Genomic DNA, 12,193 nt, shown 5'->3' on the forward strand with positions numbered 1-12,193 from the left:
GACCTGGTAAAGGTGTCTGTTCTCCCTGATTAAACAACAAACCTCACACAATTTTAAGATCTCAATGATGCTGTAAGTGGGGGCCTTTATTTAAAGGTCTTGTTACTTTGCAAAAGAAATGAGGAGAGGCCCCACACTCCCTGAAAAGGGGCAATCCCTGCCTCTGGGGGTCAGTGGAGATGGAGCTGGTGTCCCAATTCAGATCCAGCCCACCTCAGCATAGCTAACTCCATCAGGAGTTTACAGAGACAAGGAGGGATAGAGGCTGGAAAAGTCAGCTGGTGGCATTAGGGCAGGATCAAGACAGGCAGAAGTGACAGAGAAAGGGGCTCTGGCCCACGTGACTGGGGAGAACTTCGGGCAGAGACACACCTGCTGCATTGCTTCCTGGAAGACACAGAGCTATCAAGACTTGCTGTGATTTTACATCTTAATTCCCCAGGCCTGCTCAGCTGGAACACACATAATCATACCAGGTCTCTGCCCACCCCGAGGCTGCCCAGTAGACACACAGTATGACCACGGGGCCAGCCTGCACAGCCATTCAAATAGTTATGCAACCAGGCACCATCCCAGGGGCCCAAGGAAGAGCGTGGCCTGAGACCTCACCCAGCTGGGGTGGGTGAGAACACACAGGAAGGCTTGGTTGTAGCCTTGCACCCAGCAGAAGCTTGCAGGATACTGGTTAATATCAGAGGTAGAAGAGAGACCCCATGGACCCTGTCATTTCCCAGGGCTCAATGCCGATTAAAAACTTTTACTGACCCCACCGAGTAGGGCCCTGCCCCATGCACTTGAAAGAGACATGGCCTCCCTCGATGGCTCCTACTCTCAGTGTGCATGCCAGGGCAGCCCAGGCGGTGGACACAGAGGCCTGCCCAGCAGCGAGGAGCTCACCTTGGATGTGATGTGGAAGGACCTGTGGCCGCCCACCACGATCTGCTTCTTCATCACGCTGAAGCGGTTGAACCGGCAGAGCAGGAGGCCAGCGCTGTGCACCCGCAGGTTGAAGTCTACATCGTCACACAGGAACCTACTCAGGGCCAGAGGAGGGGTGGGTCTGATGGGGCACAGCTCACACCCTCCGTCACTGCCCCCAGCACCTAGAGTGTGGGTCCCCATCGTAGGGGGCTATGAAGGTGGAGTGGGCTTCATTCTTGCCTCAAGACCTTCCTTACTCTAGGGGAAATATGAGGCAAAACAGACAACGAAAACCCACAAGACAGAGAGGGCCATCTCTGCACGGGAAAGGCAGTGTGTACCTCATGCTTAAACCACACAAGGTGATGACCAGAGGCCAAGGACCAAGTGCACGTGAGAAATGTTACCAACACGACCTCACCCATCGGTGAAAAAGAAAGCAACCAAAAACCTCCCAGGGTAAAAACATGAGCTGCTTTTTACAGCTAAGAAGAATAGGGCTTGGAGTTGAGTGGCCTGCCTGCGCTGCAAAGATAATATGCAGCAGAACCCCAGTTCCTGGAGGCTCAGTCAGTCTGGCTCCAAAACCCACCCTCTTTGAGAGGCTGACGCAGGCCGTGGCCCACTGCCCAGCGTAGAGAGGTACTCCACGAACACTAAGCAATTGAATCCTCTGGAGATGTGAGCACTTCTGTGACTAGATATGTACAGAAACCTACAGAAATTATCATTTTCTTCAGTGCTAAAGCTCCTAAAAAGCAACGTATTGGGAGAATGAACCAAAAAGGCAAGAAAAACACATAGTCCAATATAACTCACTCAATAAAGCATCATGAGAATTGGTGAATGAAGCTGAATGATCTGCAAATACTCAAAATTATTCAGCACTAAAAAAACTGGGACAATGAAGAGAAAGGCCAGGTCAGTGCTCACAGCCAGGACGCCTCTGCAGCCCGAGGCTGCCCTCACTCAGGACTCTGCACCCCCAGGGCCGCCACCTCCTCTGCCCCAGGTGCAGGAGCTCACCGGTTCTGGTTGTACTGCACGTTCTGGGTCAGGTCCACGTTCAGGATGATGAAGTTGTGCACGTGGCAGCGGGAGAAGGGCTCTCGCACCTCGCTGGCCCGGGTCTTGCTGGACCACTTCCGCAGGCCCAGCAGGGCATAGTGCATGATGTTGGGGGCCGCCTCGATGTGCTGCATGATGTGCTTCAAAGACACATTCCTTTCCGACCAGGAGAACTCTCTGCTTGAAGGAGGGAGAGTGAGTCCCTAGGCTGCCACACGAGCAGCAGCAAGGTCCTTGGGACCAGGCAGTGTGGCACCGGCTCTCAGACTGCCATGAACACCTGGACGGGCCGGTGCCCCGCACAGTCCCCCCCAGGGCCAGGCACCCTGCTGGGCGCTTCCCACGGGTGCTCATTTCTTCTATGTGCTGAACACATTTGCAGACCATAATTTAGTCAATTCTCACAACAATCCCATGGCATAGGTATTAATCACAGATGAGGAAACTAGAACCCAACATGATTTAGCCATTTGCCTAAAGCCACACAGCAAATAAAAATAAAGCTAGGAGTCAGCAGTCAGGCTAGTGAGGAGGGGTGGGGCTGGGGGCAGCAGGAAGGGAGTTTCTGGGGGGCAGCAATGTCCCTTTCTTAATATCAGAGTAGGTTAAATGAATGTGTTCAGCTTGGGAAAAGTTCTGTATATGTATTATACTTTCCTTTTTGTCTATATATTATACTAAATGGATAGTGTGATTTTCTGTATTATACTTCAATAACAATTTCTTTTTCTTTTCTTTTCTTTTTTTTTTTTTTTGAGACGGATTCTGGCTCTGTCTCCCAGGCTGGAGTGCAGTGGCGCCATCTCCACTTACTACAAGCTCCGCCTCCCAGGTTCATGCCATTCTCCTGCCTCAGCCTCCCGAGTAGCTGGGACTACAGGTGCCCGCCACCATGCCCAGCTAATTTTTTTTGTATTTTTAGTATAGACAGGGTTTCACCATGTTAGCCAGGATGGTCTCGATCTCCTGACCTCGTGATCCACCCGCCTCAGCCTCCCAAAGTGCTGGGATTACAGGCGTGAGCCACCGCGCCCGGCCCAATAACAATTTTTTAAAATTAAAAGCAAGCCAGGCTTGGCACATGAGCTCACTTTTACCACACCCAGGGCTCTGGGAACCACAACCACCCCTTTTACTATGAGAGGCCCTCCGGTCTTCCAGGGGTGGGCACATTCCCCATACAAAGAGGGCACACTCGGTCATCATTAGTAGGGTAGCAGGAGGTGGTGCTCTCAGGTTACCTCACCTGCTTCTCTCCCCAGCAGAGTTGACGTCCACCACGTTCCACATCACGCAGGAGTCATCAGAGATCACAATGAAAGGCCAGATGTCCTGCGGCTTGATCCCCAGCTCCTCCTGCCGGTTCCGCTCGAGCTCCAGGTTATGGTAGGACAGCTCCTTGATGAGGAAATGGGCGGCACCTGCAGTGGGCGAAGCAACTGGACTCAGGGCTGACCTGCACCCACACCCACAGCAGACAGACCCCAGGCAGACCTGCTGTCGAGGCGCCCAGACAAGCCAGCTCCGACCTTCCTGACATGAATCACCTGCCACAAAACACAGCCCATGGGCTAGGGAGAGAAAACTACAGGGAGGAAAACACTCCTCTCCAGGTGGAACGCAAATTTGCTTTCTTATGCTTTCTTCTCTAACGATTGAAAATATCAATTTGGCCAGGGGCAGTGGCTCACGCCTATAATCCCAGCAGTTTGGGGGGCCGAGGCAGGCCAATCACCTGAGGTCAGGAGTTTAAGACCAGCCTGGCCAACATGGTGAAACCCTGTCTCTACAAAAATGCAAAAATTAGCCAGGCGTCATGGCTGGTGCCTGTAATTCCAGCTACTCAGGCAGCTGAGGCGGGAGAATCGCTTGAACCCATAAGATGGAGGTTGCAGTGAGCCGAGATCACGCCGTTGCACTCCAGCCTGGGTGACAGAACGAGACTCAATCTCAAAAAAAAAAAAAAAACAGAGAGAGAGAGAGAGAGACGAAAGAAAGAAGAAAGAAAGAAAGAAAGAAAGAGAGAGAGAGAGAGAGAGAGAGAAAGAAAGAAAGAAAGAAAGAAAGAAAGAAAGAAAGAAAGAAAGAAAGAAAGAAAGAGAGAAAGAAAGAAAGAAAGAAAATTGATTAAATGGATAACGAAACACTGGGCACAGGTGCGGGTAGAAGACTGCATAAAAAAGTCAAACAAAATGAAAATAGCTTTAAAAGTCCCAAAATAAAAGGCCTGATGTCACATGTTTAACTTTTGTCTCTAGAATACTCTCTCAAGTGTTCATTCACGGAGTTTGACTGAGTAGATGATGTTAAAGGACACTCACCAACTCCAGCGCTGTTGAAGATACTGGGGAGCACCAGCATGATGTGGTTGGGCCAATATTTCTTATAAATTGCCATCTCATATTCCTTGACAACCAGCACGTGCAAATGGCTGGCACCATCCATTGCATGGTACAGATTAAAGAGCCCATGTTCATGACGGCCGGTGGTTGGAGTGAACGTCGGGCTTTTTATATACTCGTGGCTCTGCAAAGTACAGGTATCATGAGGTAGAGTGTTTGTAAACGTGGCTGCAATTGTTCCCTTGACATGTGACTCTGCAGCATTTTCCATCAAAGAATGATGACCATTCCCATACTGCTGGAATTTTCAGCCTTGTGACTTGCTTTTACCAGTAAAAGGGAGGAAAAATGGCCTTGTGCCAGTCCTGGGCATAGCCGCAAGAGGACGTACATGTTCCATGCCCTCTCAGAACTCTCCCATGCACAAACCAGGGCTAGCCTGCTGGACGATGAGAGACCACATGGAGGAGAGCTGAACAGCCCAGCTGAGGCCACCAGCCAGCCCGCAGACAACCTGCTGGCTCACTATCGACACGAGTGAGTGAGTACAACGGAGCCCAGAAAACCATCCAGCTGAACTAAGCCCAAACTGCTAGCCCACAGATTCCAAAGCTAATGCTTATTTGGGAATACGTAGGCAACGGAAATTAACATGCATATAGCAATTAACCAAATTCATTACCCTCTCATATTAGAATCTAATATTGTGCCCGAAGCACACATTATTCTTGTATGTCTTTAATTTTCCATACACTATGAACGCACAACACCCCCCAATCACTGCCCCATAGAGCTTAGCTATCCACTCGGGTTGTTATATCTTTTATGTAAATAACTGTTTTCTTCAACTCCTTCTTTAACAGTAAGTTCATCTGGCAGAACTAGGCCTTCTGCTCCCTCTGAATTCCTCAAAGTACCTGCCACAACACTGTGCATGCAGCTGGTGCTCATGGCCAGCTCCGCCAGGAAGGCTGGAAGGTGAGTGGAGTGGTGGAGAAACCCCAGCTCTCATATTTCACCCATGGAATTTCACTGCAACACCCAACCCCAGCCCGTGGTAGGAGGTACCTAACAATGAAGTCCTCTTGGGTACATTACAAATATTTTCATTGCTTAATAACAGGCTGCTAGGTCTGAAAGGCCAGGTGCAACTCCACAGGTGCCTAGCACTCTGGAGAAGGAAAAGCAGCTTCTCCACATGGCCTGCCTTGAGTGGGGCTGGTTAAAGAGCAGCCAAATGACTCGGAGGCGATCAGGTGAGCACTGTCAAACCAAAAGCTCTACAAGGAGCATCTCCGTAAGAATGGTGAGAGACAATGGAACATTCAGAACGATCTCTTCAAAAGATAAAGGAAATGTGTCTTTTAGAGAGACACACTGAAATATCTATATCTATGGGTATAAATATGTGTAGGTAGATGACATGATTTGAGGTCTAGGGTTTACTTCCAAACAAAACAGGAAAGCAGAAGAGGAGAGAGGGACAGATGAAACAAGGCTGGCCATGAGTTAGCAATTGCTGGAGTTGGTAATGGGCCCTAGGGATTCACTGTGCTGTCCTATCTACCTAAGCCTATGCAAAATGTTACCTGGCAGAGCATTCAAGAAAAGACAGGGAGGGGATGAACATCTACCCAGCTCCTGTTATCTTCCGGACACGGAGCTAGGGCCTTTCATCAGTTTTTCCAAACAGTTCTCACCACAAGCTTTTACAAGTTGCTACTGTCCAACGTTACAATGAGGAAACCAAGGCTTGCAGATATTAAGTGACATGTTCAAATAACAAAACTAGTAAATGGTAGAGCAAGGCTGAGGCTTGAATTGGAGTGACTCCAGAGCCCGTGTGCGACACCAGCCTCCTCCAAGTTCAGTCCCTGTATCAGTGTCTGCACTCCCTCACAGGAAGCTCTGTCTCTAGTCCCCGGCTCAGTCCCCAGTTGAAGCCACTTGGATCTGCCCCACTAGGTCTCTGAGCCAGTACCTTGTCTGTCACGAGGGGCAGTCGCATGCTCTCCAGCTGGCCTCCAGGTTGGCTGAAGACAAAGTGGTGCTCCTTGGACTTGGGGATGATGAAGTGCAGCTGGATCTCTTCTCCTAGCATGGAGTAAGAGAAGGCAAAGGCGTGCAGGGTGGACTCATACAGCTGGGGTGTGGGGGAAAGGACAGAGCTTGCCGTCAGAGTCCAGCCTGCTTCCCAGAAGACCCCAGGCCCACTCTGCTGTGACAATGTGCAGCTCACAGTCACCACTTCCCTACAGCACAAGAAACCCACGGGGTGACTCCAGTGCAAAGTGCAGACACCCAGGTCTGTTGACAGGGCAAGCATGCCCGAGGCCACACACCCACGGCGAGAGCCTGCTCCCATCCTCAGTCCGCATGGGGCCTCACCCAGCTGTGCCATGCAGGCATCAAGCTTTCTGGTCCCCGTGGCTTTGAACCAGAGCCCTGTTCTGGGTCACCAACTCAAGCATTCATGCTACAGAGCTCATTTTTAATTCTAATAAATGTATTTTTCCATCATAGTTACATGCAATCGCATATTAACACTAGCTGCATATGCTTGGACACTCCCATAACACGGCTCGCCAGGCACCGTTCTGTCCTGTGTGCTGCGATTAACAATCCTACAAAGCAGTACTGTCATTATCCCCATTTTACAGATGTGAAAACTGACATTCAGAGACCTTGGGCTCTGTCACCAAGTCACCAAGTCTGGCTGTGCCCTTAGTCACCTCCTCCAGCCTCCACTTTCCAGGAGCCTCACATCTCACATCTGTGCACGTGCTGCTCTGGGTGTGACCTCCAGCCCAGCTTTGCCCTGAGCTTGAACATCCTCTTAGGACCCCATCGACCCACGGCCCTCCCCACTGACATCCCCTCCTAGCATGTGCTATGCATGCATCCCAGGATCTGCAGGGGAGGAGGCAGACAAGCACACACTGCTTTAATCTCGGCCATGGCTCTTCTAGACCCACAGAGCCCTTTCTTTGGGAGCAGAGATGAGGGAGAAAGGGATTTTGACTGGGGGAGGCAGTTAAGGAGGACACACTGAGGCAGTTTCATAAAAAAGGTCAAGGGAGCCTTGGGAGGCAAAGAAAAAGAAAACAGAACGAGCAGGTGCAGGCCACATGGAGACGGCAGCCAGGGGGCCACGCAGCCTCTGCACCCGCACCAGCTGGTTTCAAGCCCCCTCACCATCCCAGGCATGCTCCTCTTCCACTGTGGCCCCCAGACCTGCGCACCCCGAGAACACAGGCCAGGCGCAGCCCAGCCGGCTGCCTCTCCTCCTCCTCTGCGCTCTGGTGTCTGTTGATGCAGCCAGAGGTCCTGATGGCACCACCCCCTCCTGACACTGACAGGGATGAGTGGGGACTGACACCCTTCAGTCCCTTTCAGTAAGGACATGTTTTCACGCATGTTTTTGTTTGCCTTGAAAGAAAAACTGTATCTCCAAGAAACAAAACATTAGGAGAGTTTATCTGGAACAAATGGGATTACTGATTATTTTGACCCTCAAAAATTGCTCGTATGTCCTTTCTTTCATCTACAGTACAATTGCATACTCAAACAATGAGTACTGCGTCCCCGGCAGCCAAGCTCAAGGCCAGGCAGACAGGGGCTGCTTCCCTCTGCAAAAGGGATGGAAAGAGAGGCCAGTGCTCTTGCCTCGGGCCTTTCTGAAAGCAGCCCAGGACATCAGCTACCCTACATGCCTCTGCTCCCCAGCCAGGAATCTGACTAGCTCCCACCAACTCTGGCTCTCTCCCTCCGCCCCTCTCTCCCTTGCTTGGGTCTGAAATGAAAAGAAATATTCAATGTAAAATAAATCCTCTCTCCTGTTTATAAATAACCAGCCTCACAGGCCCTCCATACACCTCCATGGGACTAAGAGACCAGTCTAAACACGGCTCTGCCCACACTGGGCTCCACTTGGAATTCCTACTGAAAGAGTCCTCGTTCCTCCCCACAGTACCCACCAGGCATTTTGTGGTCTGGCCACTGCCTGCCCTCCGAGTTTCATGGCTGAGTGTACCCACCCCAAAGTCTGGGTTCCAGAAACACCCAACCCACATCACTTCCCATCCCCTGGAAACCCCATCTCCCCTCTCCCACACATGCTGTCCCTCTCCATTCATCTTATTAATTCTTGGCCCCTTAGCAAATTCTTATTAATTCTTCCAAATCTTCTCTCTTCTGCTCCCCACCCAAACAGGATCCTCATTTATAAAACAGGGACAATGAAATTTTAGTGTGAAGTAAATAGGACACTAGACAGGACAGTTCCCATCCAGCGCACCTTGAGTGGCTTGCAGGTGTGGCTTCAGGTGACCCACCAGGGCCTGAGGCAGCCAGAGCCCTGGGTCAGGAGCCTTATCCATTTCTATGTGTCCAGGATAAATATTTTCTATTGCATAAAAGGTTGGGAGAGACTGATATATAAAAAGTGCCTAGGCACATTGCCTGGCATGCAGTAGGTGCTCAATAAATGCAAATTCCTCCTCTTATCAATGGATTTCTGTGCCTCAACCATAGTACTCCTTTTGCCTGCTTCATATCATTAGGTTTTGCTTATGTGCACATCTCCTTCCTAGACTGAGCATGGAGGATGGGAACACAGTTGATTCAGCTCTGCACCCCCAGTGCCTGGTACAGAATAAGCACCTGGTGAGCATCTGCTGCATTGGACTAACTTCTGAAAGCACTGGGACCTAAAGATGACGACCACCTCCACGGTCAGGTAACCTGGCCACTGATAAACACACAACCCCAGGAGAACCATGGTGCTCTAGTTCCAGCAATCATTTCACAGACAATTGAAGGGAACGGAGGATGCAAGCAGACCAGGAAGCCAGGGCTTCCAGAATTCTCTATCTCCCACTCTGGAATGAAAGCGCGAGAAAGCAGGGGAACGGACGATGTGGGCCAAGGTGAAATGCCTGGTGGGAAGCTGCTGGGGCCTACCTGGTAGCGGGGGTGGAAGCCCATGTACTGGTGGCACTGCTCACAGTGGTGGTAAGTGTTGTACGCTGCATACTTGGACAGTCTCATCCGTGCCGTCTGACGCCGCACATAAAGGTCCTCCGGCTTCCGGGACATCTCTCTGTCTGCACCAAATTCCCGAGGATTAAAAAGCAGCAGGGAGCAAAGCAAACATTATCCCCTGCCTGCTCAAACAGAAACCAAAAATGCTCAAAATGACCAGACAACAGGATTCTGTCTGGTTGGGGAGGACTGCCTCTCACCTCCCTTGGCCCTGACGTGACAGCTGGTCAAAGGAGACAACGAAGGACCACAAAGTGTCAGTGGAATAAACTAATTAAGGCACTGTCCATATCATGTCTTACTGTAGACTAAAAATATTTCATCAGCACCTATGTAAAGATCCACTATACAACAATTTAAATCGATTGCCAACTTAACATGCCAGCTCTGAATGCAGATGAACTGCCCCTTGTTTTTCTTTTTTTGTTCAATTTTTGGAGACAAGGTCTTGCTCTGTTGCTCAGGCTGGAGTACAGTGGCATAAACTCAGCTCAGTGCAACCTCTGCCTCGCAGGTTCAAGTGATTCTCCTGCCTCAGTCTCCTGAGTAGGTGGGATTACAGGTGCATGCCACCACACCTGGCTAATTTTTGCATTTTTTGTAGAGACGGGGTTTCGCCATGTTGGCCAGGCTGGTCTCGAACTCCTGACCTCAGGTGATCCACCCACCTCAGCCTTCCAAAGTGCTGAGATTACAGGCGTGAGCCACCACACCCAGCCCCTGCTTGTTTTTCAAATGACCTCGCTGATTAAGATTTTAACACTCAGCGTTCATTAGAGACTGGCCTATGAGAAGGATCCTCAGTGCAAGGGATCTATTCTGAGAGCAAGGACAATAAAGTTGTTGGTTTAAAATGGAGATTGGTGGGTCATTGATATGGTTTGTCTGTGTTCCCACCCAAATCTATCTTGAATTGTAGCTCCCATAATTCTTACATGTTGTGGGAGGGACCTGATGGGAGATAACTGAATCACGGGGGCAGTTTCCCTAATACCGTTCTCATGGTACTGAGTAAGTCTCACGAGATGCAATGGTTTTCTAAGGGGTTTCCCCTTTTGCTGGGCTCTCATTCTCTCTTGCCTGCTGCTATGTAAGACGTGCCTTTCACCTTCCACCATGCTGTGAAGCCTCCACAGCCACGTGGAACTGTGAGTCAATTAAGCCTCTTTTTCTTTATAAATTACCCAGTCTGGGGTATGTCTTTATCAGCAGTGTGAAACGGACTAATACAGTCATTTCCTTTCTCAAGGCATTTACCAAACTTTTCTAGTCTAAGTTTATAATCGCAATGGCCCTGGTACACTGCAGTGCCAGCACACCATGGATGTTGGGGATCCCTAAGGGAGGGAAAAATCAAGACGCCGGGGGAGGAGAGGTGAACATGTGTACTCATTTTGACAATTCCAAATTAATAAGTAAACATACACATCTTTTATCCTCTATTAACCACAGCCTTCAGAATATTCCAACGGTGACAAATCAGCAAGGGTGTCATCATCGTCACTTAGTACTTCCTGAGCAACACTCTTCAATTCACAGGTTTTGCATTCCTCCCTTCCTTATACAGGGAGGTGGTGACCTCAATTCTGTACTAGGTATGGCAGGTTAATTCGTCACCACCTGATTTCATGCCTAACAAAATCCAGCTCATCCCTTTAAGAGGCTGTGCCCATGCACTCTGGAAGATGAAATGAGAGATTCAAAGTCTGACCTTCACTCTTTATACTCTGGTAGTGCGAACAAATCAGGCTGGCATCTTCATACTTTGGGTCGTGAATGATGTAGTCAAAGGGCAACTTCTTGAACAGCTCCAGGTCTGGCCAGGGGTCGCTAAGCTGGAGATAATGCCAGTCAGATTCTTCTCTGAGGTCTACAAGATTGGTAGAAACATAGATGTGACAAAATAGGAAGTGAAAATGATTTACAGTCATGCGTCACTAAACAACACAGAATACGTTCTGAGAAATGCGACATCAGGCGATTTTGTCACTGTGCTAACATCCTAGAGTGCACTTACACACACGTACACGGCACAGCCTGCTACACACTAGGTTATGTGGCGTAGCCTACTGGTCTTGGGCTACAAACCTGTGAGCATGGGTGTCCAATCTTTTGGATTCCCTGGGCTACACTGGAAGAATTGTCTTGGGCCACACATAAAATACATTAACACTAATGATAGCTGTTGAGCTTAAAAAAAAAAATTGCAAAAAAAATCTCGTAATGTTTTCAGAAAGTTTACAAATTTATGTTGGGCTGCATTCAAAGCTGTCCTGGGCCACATGCAGCCTGTGGGTTGGACAAGCTTGCTATACAGCACGTTATTGCACTGAATACTGCAGGTAATTGTAACACAATGTGAAGCATTTGTGTATCTTGGCCAGGCGTGGTGGCTCATGCCTGTAATCCCAGCACTTTGGGAGGCCGAGGCAGGTGGATCACCTAGGGTCAGGAGTTCGAGACCAGTCTGGCCAACATGGTGAAACCCTATATCTACTAAAAATACAAAAATCAGCTGGGCATGGTGGTGGGTGCCTGTAATCCCAGCTATTCGGGAGGCTGAGGCAGGAGAATGACTTGAACCCAGGAGGCAGAGGTTGCAGTGAGCCGCGATCTCGCCATTGCACTCCAGCCTGGGCAACAAGTGCAAAACTCCATCTCAAAAAAAAAAAAAAAAAAAAAGAATTTGTGTATCTAAACATAGAAAAGGCATGGGGGAAATACGGTATAAAAAATGTAGAACCATTTTTTATGTAGAACCTGCAAGAACCATGCATGGGGCTTGCAGGACTGGCAGTTGTTCGGGTGAGTCAGTGAGT

General features: G+C 49.5%; 1 protein-coding gene across 10 annotated transcripts in view; it reads right to left on the reverse strand.

The window, feature by feature from the left end:
* Positions 1–12,193, reverse strand: part of GREB1 (growth regulating estrogen receptor binding 1) — a 161,376-nt gene that overhangs the window by 6,736 nt on the left and 142,447 nt on the right. For 9 of the 10 annotated variants that reach the window (XM_063648957.1, XM_063648955.1, XM_063648958.1 and 6 more), the window contains 7 exons: positions 11,086–11,244; positions 9,294–9,436; positions 6,313–6,474; positions 4,311–4,515; positions 3,236–3,410; positions 1,948–2,166; positions 898–1,033 (listed from right to left, as the gene is read on the reverse strand). In XM_063648957.1, coding sequence (XP_063505027.1) covers positions 898–1,033; positions 1,948–2,166; positions 3,236–3,410; positions 4,311–4,515; positions 6,313–6,474; positions 9,294–9,436; positions 11,086–11,244 — 1,199 coding nt within the window. Of the gene's footprint in view, positions 1–897; positions 1,034–1,947; positions 2,167–3,235; positions 3,411–4,310; positions 4,516–6,312; positions 6,475–9,293; positions 9,437–11,085; positions 11,245–12,193 lie in introns of those variants that run through there. The other variant, XM_063648963.1, reaches the window with a different exon arrangement.

Source organism: Pongo pygmaeus, chromosome 12 (genome assembly GCF_028885625.2).
Source record: "Pongo pygmaeus isolate AG05252 chromosome 12, NHGRI_mPonPyg2-v2.0_pri, whole genome shotgun sequence".
Classification (NCBI taxonomy): domain Eukaryota; kingdom Metazoa; phylum Chordata; class Mammalia; order Primates; family Hominidae; genus Pongo; species Pongo pygmaeus.